This window comes from Arvicanthis niloticus, chromosome 6, assembly GCF_011762505.2.
Source record: "Arvicanthis niloticus isolate mArvNil1 chromosome 6, mArvNil1.pat.X, whole genome shotgun sequence".
Lineage (NCBI taxonomy): Eukaryota > Metazoa > Chordata > Mammalia > Rodentia > Muridae > Arvicanthis > Arvicanthis niloticus.
The window spans coordinates 103,537,516-103,551,728 of record NC_047663.1 but is presented as its reverse complement, the minus strand read 5'-3'; the positions used below and the strand labels follow the sequence as shown (position 1 = coordinate 103,551,728).

General features: G+C 45.8%; 2 protein-coding genes across 7 annotated transcripts in view; one reads left to right on the top strand and one right to left on the bottom strand.

The window, feature by feature from the left end:
* Positions 1-5,959, top strand: part of Myh11 (myosin heavy chain 11) — a 96,751-nt gene extending 90,792 nt beyond the window's left edge. For 2 of the 4 annotated variants that reach the window (XM_034504859.2, XM_034504858.2), the window contains 2 exons: positions 2,298-2,336; positions 5,333-5,369. In XM_034504859.2, coding sequence (XP_034360750.1) covers positions 2,298-2,328 — 31 coding nt within the window. In that variant the 3' untranslated portion in view covers positions 2,329-2,336; positions 5,333-5,369. Of the gene's footprint in view, positions 1-2,297; positions 2,337-5,332 lie in introns of all 4 variants that reach the window. The other 2 variants (XM_034504857.2, XM_076937473.1) reach the window with 1 other exon arrangement.
* A 1,428-nt stretch (positions 5,960-7,387) lies between these two features.
* Positions 7,388-14,213, bottom strand: part of Nde1 (nudE neurodevelopment protein 1) — a 32,205-nt gene continuing 25,379 nt past the window's right edge. For 2 of the 3 annotated variants that reach the window (XM_034504560.2, XM_076937472.1), the window contains exons 7-9: positions 12,080-12,171; positions 10,034-10,179; positions 7,388-8,563 (exon numbers count right to left, since the gene is read on the bottom strand). In XM_034504560.2, the coding sequence (XP_034360451.1) occupies positions 8,470-8,563; positions 10,034-10,179; positions 12,080-12,171 (332 nt within the window). In that variant the 3' untranslated portion in view covers positions 7,388-8,469. Of the gene's footprint in view, positions 8,692-10,033; positions 10,180-12,079; positions 12,172-14,213 lie in introns of all 3 variants that reach the window. The other variant, XM_034504564.2, reaches the window with a different exon arrangement.

Genomic DNA, 14,213 nt, shown 5'->3' with positions numbered 1-14,213 from the left:
CAGAATGGACGGCTACCAACCCTTGCTTCTTACCCTTCTCTGAACCTTCTAGTTCAGGTTCTCACACTGCTGTGTCGGGTAGGGTCGGGTTGTGCTGTGCATATAGGGTGTTTAGCAGGCCCATCTACGTAGCATTGTGACAACTACAAATGTCTTCAGAAGCTGCCAGGTGGCCCTTCATGAAGATGCCCTGCCCACACTACTGTAGGGACTAGATTTAGTCTTCTTGCTCAGGGCTGCCACCCTCTCTGTACCCTGTCATTCTGGATGCTCTGGCCTTCCAGTCTCTCTTCACTCCACAGTTTTCTGTGGTTTTAATATCCCGTGAGACTTGCTTTCTGTCCCTTGATCTTGCTGTACTCTGGGATGCGTTGAGAAACTCTAGACTCAAACTGTACTGTGGGCATCCTGACAGCTGGCGCTACCTGTCTAGCTCTGTGGTGTTTACTCTTTTACATTTCCTTCCCCAGTGGCCCTAGGTTCCTTTCCACAGTCAGCCTTCACTTACCCCTGCACACCCCCTCAGCAACCGAAGCGCTCTCTTGCTTTGCTGCCTTCATTTGGCTCCTGGCCCTAACTTATCACCTTCTGCACAGCCAAGACACAAATAAGCCAAATGATATCCCCTAACTGCTGCTTCCATTCTGAGTGTGCTGAGAACCACTGAAATTACCCCAATAAGTGATCTGCCTCTCGCTTCTCACTGATAGCCTCACTTCTGTTTTAACTGGAAAGCAGGAATGATCATGAAATTCACACCAGTTTTCCCTATACCTGCCCTGACATCTGTGTTGAGCTATGTGGCAAAGCCAAGGCCTTGCTAAGCCTCGCCCTCAACTGCTTCTCACGCCCAGCATGTGCCTGGGCACTGCCTCACTCTCCTTCAGTTATTCTATTGAGTGAACACCTCTAGCCCTGCTCCTTTGCCATCTTTTACACTGTCCCCATACAAGGTTCAAGTGGCATCAATCACCCTTCTTTAGACCACACCATGGTCTACCTTTGGTAGGGTGACCATCACAAGACCTCTTGTTGGATACACACTTTCTCTGGACCTCATCTCATCTGACTGCCCATCTTTATCAAAAACCCACCATGCACTGGACTGCCCAGGCAAACCCACCATGCACTGGACTGCCCAGGCAAACCCACTATGCACTGGACTGCCTTGGCTCTATCTTGGTCTCGTTTTCATCTTTCTACTTCTAAAGTGATCCGTCTTGAAAGGAGCCTCCGATCCCTCAAGATGACAATGTATGGTTGGTTCCTATGTGACAGGCTAGAAACCATCCTTCTCAATTTCTCCAATCTAGTGGGAGTATAAGGGCTGTTCCAGCACAGAGAGCTCAGTGCACAGGACCCGTTTCCACAATGACCTGAAGAATGTGTCCTGGTGGGGCTTGCATCCTCCCCCCGGAGCGGGCTGGAGGATAGTCACCTCAGCTATCTGCGATCTCTCTTCTCTCTTAGGCTTAATAGCTTTTGAGATTGTACTGACCATCTCTGTGGGTTCTATCCCACATACTTGACCTAAGGTGGTACAGGCCAAGATAGAAACAAATCCTTTTAAGGTGCCAGTATGCACCACATTCTCTAAGTCTAGGTCCACAGAAACATGAACTCACACACTAGAGCTGTGTGAGGTTGGTAAACCCCACCAACAGCCAAGAAATCAAGGAGCAAGTTTTAGTGCTGCTGGACAGGTAAATGGCCTTCTACATGCCACAAGCATTTGCCATGGCGCCCATCACCTCCCACCTAGCTGCCACCAAAGGTAACAGAGACCACTTGGTTAAAGGGCTTGTTTTTCAGCACAAGGACTAAATGCAATCCTGTAAACAAGCTGGGCAGGGTGGCACATTTTTGCATCCCCAATGGTCGGGAGACAGAAACAGGAGAATTCATGGGACTTCTGGCCAGCAAGCATAGTTCAATTAGTGAACTCTAGGCCAGTGAGACTTTTTCTGAAAAATATAAGGTAGGCAATGATTATGAAGACAACATCCACACACAGCACACATACCTGCACATGCATTCTGCTCAAACAGTGATCTTTCAGATGCCTTTACCTTTATACAATGCTGGAACTTTTAAGTGTTTCTCAAGTGACTCAGGAGGACAGAAGTTTAAATGATGCCTGTCTTTATTTAAAGTGCCAAGTTCTCCAGGCTGGCTCTCTGGTTCATGTTGACTGAGAAGTACCTTTCATTTCCTGATTGAAGCTAGTGCCCTTAACATACTTAATTGGCTCCTTCCCAAGTGTGAATGGTAACCTCTGGGGACTCTCTCTGTTTCAGAGGGCCCCCCCCACAGGAAACTTCGCAGTGAGCCACCAGGTACCTTGTGCCTCCAGCTTTATAGCTCGTGTGTCACACTGTCCCTTATATCTCTATGCCCAGCACCCCTTTCTTGTCCCCATCCCTCTGTGCCCAGCACCCCTTTCTTGTCCCCATCCCTCTGTGCCCAGCACCCCTTTCTTGTCCCCATCCCTCTGTGCCCAGCACCCCTTCCTTGTCCCCATTCCTGTGCCCAGCACCCCTTCCTTTGTCCCTATCCCTCCATGCCCAGCACCCCTTCCCTGTGTCTTCCCCTTTCCAAGTCCTTGCAAATTTCTGTGAGATTCCCCCAAATCTAAAGGCTTGGCTTAGTTCAGAGCTGGGAATGTAACTAGACCTCATTTCTTGAGTCATCGTCCTTTCTCCTGGCATTTTGTCAAACATGGCTTCTAGCAAAACACGTTGATCACATCTCCATAAGATTTTAAATACTGCATGTTGGGGGTTTTGTTGTTGCTGCTGCTTTGGATTGGTTTGTTGTTTTGAGACAGTGTCTCAGGTAGCTCAGATGAATCTTCCTGTGTCTGCCTCCCAAGTGCTGCAATAACAGGTGTGTACTGCTACACTCTTTTAAGTGATGCTGACGATGGAACCCAGGGCTTCACGCATGGTAAACAAGCACTTTACCAATCGTGCTTTTCCTGGGATTGTTCTTACCTGCATGCTGAGCCACTCTTACACTCTCAAGACGCTCAGCAGTGTTGTACAGGTTGCTACCTCACTGAGTACATGTGGCATCTTCCTCTTTCACAGACCCTTAAAGAATGGGCATGGGTTCTAACTGACTAGCCTGGGTCACAAATCCAGAATAAAATAAACTCAGGGCCATAGTGATTATATAGCCCAGAAACTCATCTACTCATGATTATGCTTGTCCTGTGGAAAGACATGACCACTCCCTGCCATGGCACAGAAGCCAGGGCTTCAGACATACTGAACTTGGGTTCACTGCTTATTATATTTTCAGTGCATGAGGGTGGAAATTGGACACTACCTGTAGGAACTTTTTCTGGAGTCCTCATGGGCTTGCACATGTCCAAAGACAGGAGAATGAACTCAAAGCACATGGGCCTTTGTCAAGAGGGGCTTCTGCTTCTCTATGATTTTAAACACCTGTATCATCCCATAGTGTATCCAGGCAACAATGGCTCAGTGGAGTCCCTGGTACCTCATTCTGAGCTCAAGGATAGCTTTGCTTATATCCACCTGTTCTTTGTAGAATTTCAACTTTGCTCTTGCTGTCAAATACTGAAAAGTAATTGAAGTCTTGCAGAGAGCATCCCAAAAGGATAAAAGGGAGAGCAGAGGAGCCTCCAATCAGCAGGAAACAAAGTCTGATCACCTGTGGAGATCTGGTCTTCTCACAATATATCAACTAAACTCAGAGTGTTTGGAAAGATCCACAATTCTCCAGGATGAGAGACCCTGAAGGTTTTGAAACAAACCTTTGTTAGGAGCCCCTATAACTGAGAGTTGGTATCAACCTTTTATCTCAGATTTAGAACTGCTTCCTCCCATAGTGAGCCCTGAGCTGGAACAATGCCCCTGTGGACTCCCGGTGAGTAGGGCATGACTTGTTTCTGAGATCAAAGGATAAACCCTTTGAATCAACAAATATAGACTGTTCCAAGATGCAAAAAGTATCTAGAGCCTTGATGTAGTCTTTCTTAGATACTGCTTCTAGCCCCAGAACACCGCCCATTGGGTTCAGAAGCCAAAATGTAGCCCTGAGGAGAGGGGTGCTGGCTGTCATCTCTCTATACCACAGTCCAGGCCCATTCACTCTCTCAAGGGAAGAAACCCTTCTGAAATGGCCCTCTGAAAATGGCCGTGGTGTCTTAATTTTGGAAGTGGCTACAACTTTAAGTATTTATTCCTGATTGCTCCATCTTGGGAAATCCCCAAAATGTTTACACAGAGAGTCCCCCTACCCGCTGATCATAAATCTTTGGGTCTGCTTGTGCTTGTGCTTCTGGTGTATTACATGTCTGATGTATTAAATGTCTGATGTGTTCCTTTTGCTAAAGAATGGGTCAGTGGGTGGGCACACTCTCGTGGCTTCTCCCTCCAGCTCCGTATGACCAGCAAGTTGCTTTTGTTACCCAATGTTGGTTTTCTTAATTGTACTAAACTGTGTTAGCACCTGTATTTAAATTCAGGCCAAAAAGGGCTATGCTGACCCTACAAGATCACGTGTTAGGTCACTGAAAATCCACATAGCCTTCTGTGAAATAGCAAAAGCTAACTGCAAGTAAACTGACCTTCCCCCTTTCTGCCCACTTTCCTCTCTCATCCAATGCTGCACCCTACATCCCTAGCCCTTCCTATAAAATCAGGTGGGCTTGGATAGCCAGGATGTGACGTGCAGGGGCTGAAGACAGGAGTAGTGAAGATTCAGGGCTGCCTGCCCACTAGAACAAAAAATCCACCTCAGATTAACAATTTTTCAACTATTCATTTGAGTATCCACTTTGTGTTCTGCATCATGTGACCATGATGAGGAAAATACACACTCAAGTTAGACACCATCTCTCCACCATGGGGGAAATCTCAGAACAAGAAGTTCCACACCAGCAGAGGCACTGTGTCACCCTTCAATTAAGGACTGTTCTCTGAGAAACTCTCCCTCTCCACTTTGAAAACCCCAAATCATGTCTTTTTTATTCCCATGGACATATACAGCACAAGGCCTGCATATGACCTTCCACCTGACTGACACCAGGCCTGTGTGCTACCCTATACCCGTATAGGCCTTTTTTTCTTCCCAACCCAAGGCAAACCAGAATCCTATTTTAATATTTTAAAACCAACAACCCTATGCCAAGTGAATAAATAGAACCACCCAGACTTTTAAGACTGGCTGGAACTCACCCTGAATTTGTTTGTGACTCATTCATGTTAAGTGTGTGTTTGGTCTCGCCCTTGATAAAAAACCTCTTCCAATTTACTAGATTTCCTTACTAAAGTCACGTGTATTTTCTATTTCAAAACCATAGGAGAGGAAACGAGGCTTCGTTTGTTCCTTCCAGAAGGGCTGGGGGCCGTAGAGTTATTGAAAACACAGATGGTTCTGAAGAAGAAATGGATGCTCGGGAGTCAGACTTCAATGGAACCAAAGCCAGTGAATAAATTCAGAATCGGACACCATGTCAGAGAAAACAAAAAAACACTAAATGACAGCAGAGCCCAGCAGACTGCTTAGCATTTGTCTTCATTTGATCTCAAGTCGCAGACATCACCCCACCCCTCACCAGGAATCAACCATACCCCTGCACAAAGGGTGTGAATCCAAAAAAGAGATGCAGGTCAGGAGCCAGTCACCAGCAACTTTGTTTACATGAAATGAGGAAGTTACATGACTGGGTGCCACAGCCCCCAACCCACTCCCAACCATTCCCTGACCTGCCTAACCTTTTAGTTTGGGAGAAAAGCCCCTGTTTGAAGATTCCTTTCCCTTTCCTGCCTGCTACACCTCAGACACACACAGTTCACCAAGACCAAGTGACTTTTTTAGTCATCTGAATTAAAAAAAGAAACACTGCTCCCAGGGCCGAGTGGAGCGGTCACACTGTCTTATTTGCACCCATAGACACTTTCACTAACTAATAAAAGGTTATAAATCACGAGAATGGAGTTGGCTCTTCTGTCCAGCTGTTGTCTTGGGCAAAAGAACGGGGGGGGGGGGGGTGTTCTTACTTAATCCTCTCAGTGATCCTACTACATGTAGAAGGCGTACATGAAGTTCAAATGAATTCTGTGTTTAGAACTGGGTTCTGTCTCCAAGCTGCACAAATATTACATCATCTCAAATACACAAAGTCCTAGGTACTTCTGGACCCAAGCCTTTCAAGGGCAACACATTTAACCAATATTTTAAGTACAAAGTTTCTTTGATCTCTTTAAATTGCAATATAGTACTTTTGCCTAGCAGAGGGGCACAGCAGAATACCTCTATAAAAGCCAGACACAGTGTTTAGGACTGCTGCTCACTACCTACGGTGAAGGCCTGGTGACCTGAGTTTGATCCTTGGAACTCACATAAAGTTAGCTATACTCTGACTACTACACGAGTACTGTGGCATGTACTCTCTCAGGCACAAATAATGGACTTAAATATTTCAGATTTTAGACCACATCTGCCTCTATAACATATTCCTCTCAAAACAAAACATGTAAAACTCTTAAAGACAAAACAAAACCAAAAACCAAAACCCTCCAACACTTAGGGTGTAGTAGCCCATGTCTATAATCCGTGGGCTTGGAAGGCTGAGGCAGGGCTGACTGTAACTCTAAGTCTATCTCCCCCTACCCCCAATCATTTAAGAAAGTGTTCTTAGCATGAAGACCCCACAGAAGCAGGCCAGGGCCCTTTAATTCTCCAACTACAGTGCTTAAGGGAGACATGCTTTGCAAAAGTTCTTACCCACACAAACTTTCCTAAAGCCCAACTCAACAAATTAAAAAAAAAAAAAAAAAAGCCAATCATCCTGCCGAATGCTGATATAGCTGGAATGACATACAATTCCCCAGCAACACTGCTGAAAAGCTGACTTCAACAGAAATTTTTAAAAATCAAGATTCGGTGTGCAAGGTGCTTGTTTTGCAAGCATGAGGCTCTCAGTTCAGATCAACAGAACGAACATAAAAGCTGGGCATGTTGGCACACTTCTGTAACCCTAGCCTGGAGGTCAGAGAAAAGGAGGATTCTTACAGCTTGTTATCCAGCCTAACCTATTGGGTGGACACGGGCTTAATAAGAGATCCTACTTAAAGCTAAGGTAGAGATCAGTAAGAAAGACACTAAACATTGACCTCTGTGTACAATGTACACACATATCTACCTACATACACCACACATACAATTGATATACCACATGTTCACCTCTGATTCCCATATATGTGCACACGTGTGCCTCCAAATCCACACAAACAACTACATATACCACACACAAAACACTTTTTTGTCCTATTATTTTATTACTTGGTTAAACAAAAAAAACCAAACTTCACGGCCACGTGCACAGACATGGAAGGACAGACACACACACATCTATTGAGCAGGCATTTCTTTTTATTTTATTTCTTATAAAAAATAAAGTCCATCTTTTCCCAGGTTATTATGTCTAAAGAGAACAAATAGCCAAGCAGCTTAAAACCACCTTGTGAATGTCAACCTTGTGAATGTCAGTAGCACACAGAAAGTTCTAGGTCCGATTCTAGGCCCAGTTTTTCCCTATCAATTAGAAAATAAGTTAGTAGCTAAGTGAAGGGTGCCAAGCTCTGGTATTAGTATGCTTTTCTCTTTGTGGACCAAAGCGTGAGGCAGCACCACACCCAGAGACGAGAGATGAGCTGGCATGGCAGAACTTGTGCTGGGTTTTCCACATCCCCAGGGAGCGTCTGAAAGTGCTGGGTTTTCCGCACCCCCAAGGAGCATGTAGCAGTGATCTCCAGCTCACAAGTCAGTCACCCTGGTTGCTCTATGCTGTCTGGATGAAACCCTTGCTGGCTGGATGTTCTTATGGATGGTGTAACAAAGTCCAGTGCAATGAAAGTTGTCCAGGGTCCTGATGCATATGTCACCCCAACATCAGGGCAGGAAAGGCAGGAGTCAGGGTTTATCTATAGAGGATAGACTCCCACTGACCTAAGAGGCAGTGTTGAAGCATCAAACGGACATGGCCATAGTTTAATCTAGCCTTTTGCCTCTGTAATCTCCCAGTCCTAGATACAATTTAATCGTGCTGTAAAAGCACCAGGAGAATGTTCCAGAAGACAGCTTCAGCTGGAAGTAGGCTGTAGAGAGCTCCGGAGCTGTGCTTTTTAGTCCTGCTCTGAAGATTATACACAACATCTCTGGAGGCCATTAAAACTCTAGGTAGCCAATGACATACCTTAGAGCTGCCTGGTTGGGGGCAGAGCTCATTTCAATGACATCCACTGCTAGGGACTGGGCCACATTATAGGGATGATGCCAAGTCCACGGCCAACAGCCTCAGTCAGTTTAGGATGCACAGCATACAGTGAATGCTGGTGATGCTGGCTCTTATGTCTCAAACTACCTTGGAAATAAAATGACTAAAAGCCGACTATAAAGTAGGGAAGACAGGTGAGGGCGCAGTTCCCACTGGTCCTAAAGCAAAAGCTTGACCACACCCTGGGTGGATGGCAGCGTTGGTGATGCTGGCTGTGAGGCTGGCTTCCCAAACTCCAAGCGTTTTCCTGACCTTCAGACAGAGCAAACCATATTTAACAGATGAGACAGTAGTACCCCAGTGGCTAGCACAGGGCCCCAAGGCTCTAAGAGCGAATGTCAAGAGCGGGAACAAGTCTCACAGGGTCTCAATTTTCTCTCCTGTGAAATGAAGAAAACAACACTGGCTATCTGGTTTCCTGATTCCCAAGGCTGCAGGAAAAGCTCCCACTTTCAGAAGACCCTACAAAAGCATCTACTTCTTGGTCACTTCATTTGGGTTGGGGATACTGAGAGTGAGTGCAGGGACTTGCTACTGGGCAACATTCCCAGTTCCTTGAATTTAAAAAAAAAAAAAAAAATGTATGCTGAAGAGATGGCTCAGCAGGTAGGGACACTTGTGGCTTAGCCTAACAACCCCAAAATCCACACAGTAGAAGGAAAGAACTGACTTTGCAAGTTGTCCTCTGACCTTCACATGTGTACTATGGAAAACACATTTGTGCACCTGTGCGCATGTAACCAATAAATATAATTGAAAAAAATTTATTTTAAATAAAAATTTCGACTAGGCATGGTGGCATGTATGCCTTTAATCCCAGAACACAAGGCACAAAGACAGGTAGTACCCTGTTTCCAGTCCCCCTGTCAGCCAGGGCTACACAGTGAGGCCTGGTCTCAAAAATAAATAGGTACATCTAAAGATCTGTTTAAAGGTCCAGAAGCTAAGTGTGTACCACAAATCAATCCATCTCCCTTGTATGCTTGCCTTATACTTGTCACATTGACATGACCTGGGGGCCCAGAGCAATGCAGGCTCCTTTCAGTGAACTAGATCTAGAGGCAGCTGCAGGCTTCTGTTTTTGAGACTCTGGTCTGGCTAGACTGATTCTTGAAGGGTGTACAGATTTAAAACTAAGGGCTTAGAGATAGCTCAGTTGGCAAAAGTACTTGCCTCACAGCATCAGGACCTGAGTTTGATCCTGGATACCCATGTAAAAAGCCAGACATGATGGCTCATGCTTTTAATCTCAGCACCGAAGGGAGGCAGAGGCAGGTGCATCCCTGGGGCTTAGTAGCACAGTTGGTGAGTTCCATGCCAGTGAGACTGTCAGCACCTGAGGAGCACCACTTAAAGTTGACCTCAGGACTCCACATATGCAAGTACCTAGTATACTTCAACTCACAAAATATTCTGGGAGAAGTGCAACTCCCAAACAAGAGATTTGGACAGGGTCTCCTCAGAGTGCACATCACATCACAGACACAGCTCTCCACTTGTCTACCTGCCCAAATTCAGATATCATTTAATCTGGCCTCAATTGAGGGGCTTATTCAAGGCCAGCCTGGGCTACCAAGGAAGCCTCTGTCTCATGAAAAGGAAATGGCTAAGGTTTGCTGAAATAATCCTATAGCCTTAAAACAGAGCCTAGGTCAGGTGGGAGCTAGTGTCTGATCTAGAGCAGTCTGGTATGTCCTGACAGAGAGTATCAAAGATACTGACCCTTTATCGCCCACACTGGTGCTGCCTGGCCTTTTGTCAGCGCCATCTCTGTTTTTGGTTCCTCGCCCCAAGGCTGGCCCGACTGTCCGGCTTGGGGACTGATCATACATGAAGTTCCTGCATGATGCTAGTTTGGACTCCAGGGCCTGAAAAGAAATTGACTTTCGTCAAGTTATAGACAAAGGCTAGAGAAGCAGTCAGCTTGGAGGGCACTTGCCAAGTGTGCATGAAGTCCAGGATGTGCCCAGTGGCACATAAACTATGTATGACATACCTGTAAAACCAATACTTAGGAGGCAGAGACAGGAGGATCAGACGTTAAAGTTAACTTCAGCTACATAGCAAATTTGAGACCAGCCTGGGCTATGTGACCCTGTTCCTATCATGCCCTTCCACACTCCTCAAAGTGGGGGAAAAAATCCAGGAACACAAAAGTATGAGAGCCACTGCATATGGTGGCACACACCTTTGATCTCAGCACTCAGGGGGAGGGGCAAGAAGACCTCTGAGAGTCCAAGGCCAGCCTGGTCAACATAGTGAGCTCTAAGACAGCCAGGTTTACACAGAGAAACTGTCTCAAAACAAAACAAAACAAAACAAAAACCCAACAACAAATAAACAAACAAATAAAAAACCACCAACAACAACAACAATAAGACAAACAACAAACCCAAATAGAACATGGGGGCCATGGCAGTGAAAACAATGTAAACTGTGGTCCAAAGATTCTAAGGGGTCCCCAGTGGAACCCAGTGTATCTACACGTACTGAGGCTACCCATCTAAAATATCCAGAAAGAGGCCCAGAAAATTAACTCTACTAGTGAAATAGGAGCTAGTCATGGTGCTGCAAACCTGTAATCCCAGCACTCAAAGGACCGAGGCAGGAGAATTACTGTACATTCCAGACCAGCCTAGGCTACACTGCAAGACCCTGTGTCAAATAAACAAACAAACAACAACAAAAACACAACAAGAACTAACCTCAGCAAATACTAACGATAATACTAACTTCTAGAATTGTCCCCTTTGTTTATCTCATTAAACCTGAAGAGAGGTTCAGACGAGGCCTTGAACTTGGAGTGGACAAACAGAAATATCCACAAACCTACAGACGTGTGCATGCAAGCAGACACCCCCCGCGTGTGTGTGTGTGTGTGTGTGTGTGTGTGTGTGTGTGTGTGTGCGCATGTGCGTGTGTTTCTCTTTGCACCTCAGGACAGGCAGGGCTGACGGTAAATAGCCTTTCAGGAGTAGTTTCTTTTTTTGTTTTTTGTTTTTTTTTTCCGGTTTTTTGAGACAGGGTTTCTCTGTGTAGCCCTGGCTGTCCTGGAACTCACTCTGTAGACCAGGCTGGCCTCAAACTCAGAAATCCACCTGCCTCTGCCTCCCAAGTGCTGGGATTTCAGGAGTAGTTTCTAAAAATAAAAGTGCAAATACAAAGAATTCTGTTGTTACATAGAATCCTGTGGACACTCCTGGTAATTAACATAAAGCAGAAAGGCCAAGGCCTTTGCTCTCCATTCTTAAGATGTTCTACGAGAGAGGGAAAGAGAGAGAGAAGGAAGGAGAGAGAGAGAGAGAGAGAGAGAGAGAGAGAGAGAGAGGGGAGGAGAGGACTAACTCACTTTTAAATGGTCCTGGGATTTTTTTTTTTTTAATTCAATTCTAGGACATGGTAGTCTGCAACTACCATCTCAGAATCTGGGAGACTGTGAGGCAGGAGGGCTGCTGCCTGAGTAAGGAAGGCCTGGGCTACAAGATGAGGCCCAATCCTGAAAGAAAGATAGAGACACAAGCATAGACAGCACCCTCTTATCCAAAATAACTTGGAGGAAAAATGAAAGATGCCTGAAAAGGAAAAGGGGACCTGGATTCTGACCAAATGGCCTCTCCACAACAGAAGTCCCATCTAATGAGCTAAAGACGCTCAGAGCACAGACAGCCCAGCTACATTTAAAATCTCGGAGGTCGCTATGAAAGTGAAGAGAGAGGCCATGTCTAGACAAACCTTCAGACAAAAAACCCTGCAATGACCCAGACTTACCCCAACTTTCCGAAGCAGGTCCCCAACAATGTTTAGGGCTGATATCCGGGCTGCAGGTGTGAGTGGGGTCCCACCACTGGAGCTGTCCAGACCTGAGTGTGCAAGAAGCAGTATGAGTTACAGGGTCCTTCCATCTGTGCTCTAATGTCACTACACTCAAACTGTGGGGGTGGGGATGAAAGCTGACACCTTCCCTTTGATTTTGATCACCATCTTGGACAACACGCCAAAAACCCTACCAGTCTATATTTTGAATCCTTGGTAAGATTATCTTTAACATCTATTTTTTAAAAACAGAGTAATCTTTTAAAACCAAGCCAAGGTACATCTAAGAATTCCATATACCTTGTAAACATTAACAATGATCAGGATAGAAATATACATAGTGAAAAAAAAGCCACATTTTGAGGAGGGAGAGACAGGGTCCCTCTATGTTGCTGGGCTTACACTGGCAGTCTTGTCGCTAGGTATTAGGATTATAGCCTGCCACTACCACAGCCAGCTAAGCAATCCACATGAAAAACAGCATTTCTTGCAGCCTGTGATGACTCACTGCCAAACCTAACTTGCACACATAAACCATGACAACCACCCCCACAACACAGCTGGTAAAACTGTAGGCCTCACTGAGACCCGCTGAGCCTGAGCCACTAACTCACTAAGTCTAAGGTGTGACGGCTTGAATATGAATGGCCCCAGTAGGCTCCTATATGTGAATGCTTGTCACCAGACAGTGGAACTGTCTGAAAGGATTAGAAGGATCAGGAGGTGTGGGTGTGTTAGATAGAGCAGGTGTAGCCTTGACGGAGGAAGTTTGTCACTGGGGTTGGCTTTAGGTTTCAAAAGCAAAAGAACCAGTATCTGTCTCTACTTGAGGAGCAGAATGTAGTTCTCGGCTACTTCCGGACCATGCCTGCAGCCAGGCTCTTTGTCATGATGATAATGGGCTAGACCTCTGAACCTCTAAGCAAGTCTCCAGTCAAGTGCTTTCTTTTGTAAGAGTTGCTTGGTCACATTGTCATAAAACAGTAACTAAGACACCTGGTGACTCATGTAAATCCCAAAACACAGGGTACTGCTCTGGACTGGGACCAGAAACCACAACAGTCTTCATGACCAAGGTTCACAGTGTGAGCTGACGCTTATGCCCTTGAACCAGCCTGTCTGGCTGAGAACCTCAACACTGCCACTTATCTGCTAGGTGACTTCAGGGACATTGGTGAACACACCTGAAGATGGGACTACCATCTGCAGGGTAGGCTTGTGAGGAGAGCTCTGTGAGGTCCTAATATGAAGTACTGCAAAAACTGTCTGGCATACAATGAGCATTCAATAATTGTCTATTTGCCCTTGGTGGCCTGACTGAATAAGTCAAGAAGCTAGGAGGTGTACTCAAACATCTCAGTTTTAACCATACCAATTACACTGGGCACATTTCCAGATAGACCTATTGTAAGACAGCCCCTCCCCCTCATAAATATTTACTTATGAGACTGGCTCTCACTAAGTAGACCATATTGTGATGGTTTGTATATGCATGGCCCAGGAAGTGGCACTATTAGAAGGTGTGGCCTTGCTGGAGAAAGTGTGTCACTGTGGGAGTGGGCTTTAAGACCTTCATCCTTGCTGCCTGGAAGCCAGTCTTCTGCTAGCTGCCTTCAGATGAAGATGTAGAACTCTCAGCCCCTCCTGCACCATGCCTGCCTGGATGCTGCTATGCTCATACCTTGATGATAATAGACTGAACCTCTGAACCTGAAAGCCAGTCCAATTAAATGCTTGCCTTGGTCATGGTGGATGTTCACTGCAGTAAACCCCTAACTAGGACAGAGTTCAAGAGTCTAGCCTTGAACTCTTAATTACAGCCTCAGCCTCCAGAACACTGGGATTACAGATATGTGCCACCATGCCAAATCCATGTTTTTGACTTTTGGGTGTAACATTTAGACCTTCAGATTTCTGGCCTCTAGGGGTGTCTGTTAGGATGGACCCATGTCCTCTGTGGCAGAGGTTGCTGCCCTTCTAGACAGTTTGTTCTTTATCACAGGATCTGCTATGCCCTGCCTCACTTAAGACTCTCCTATTCTATCAACAGCCTGCCCTACTGAGCATCCCATACTACTCCCTAACTGAG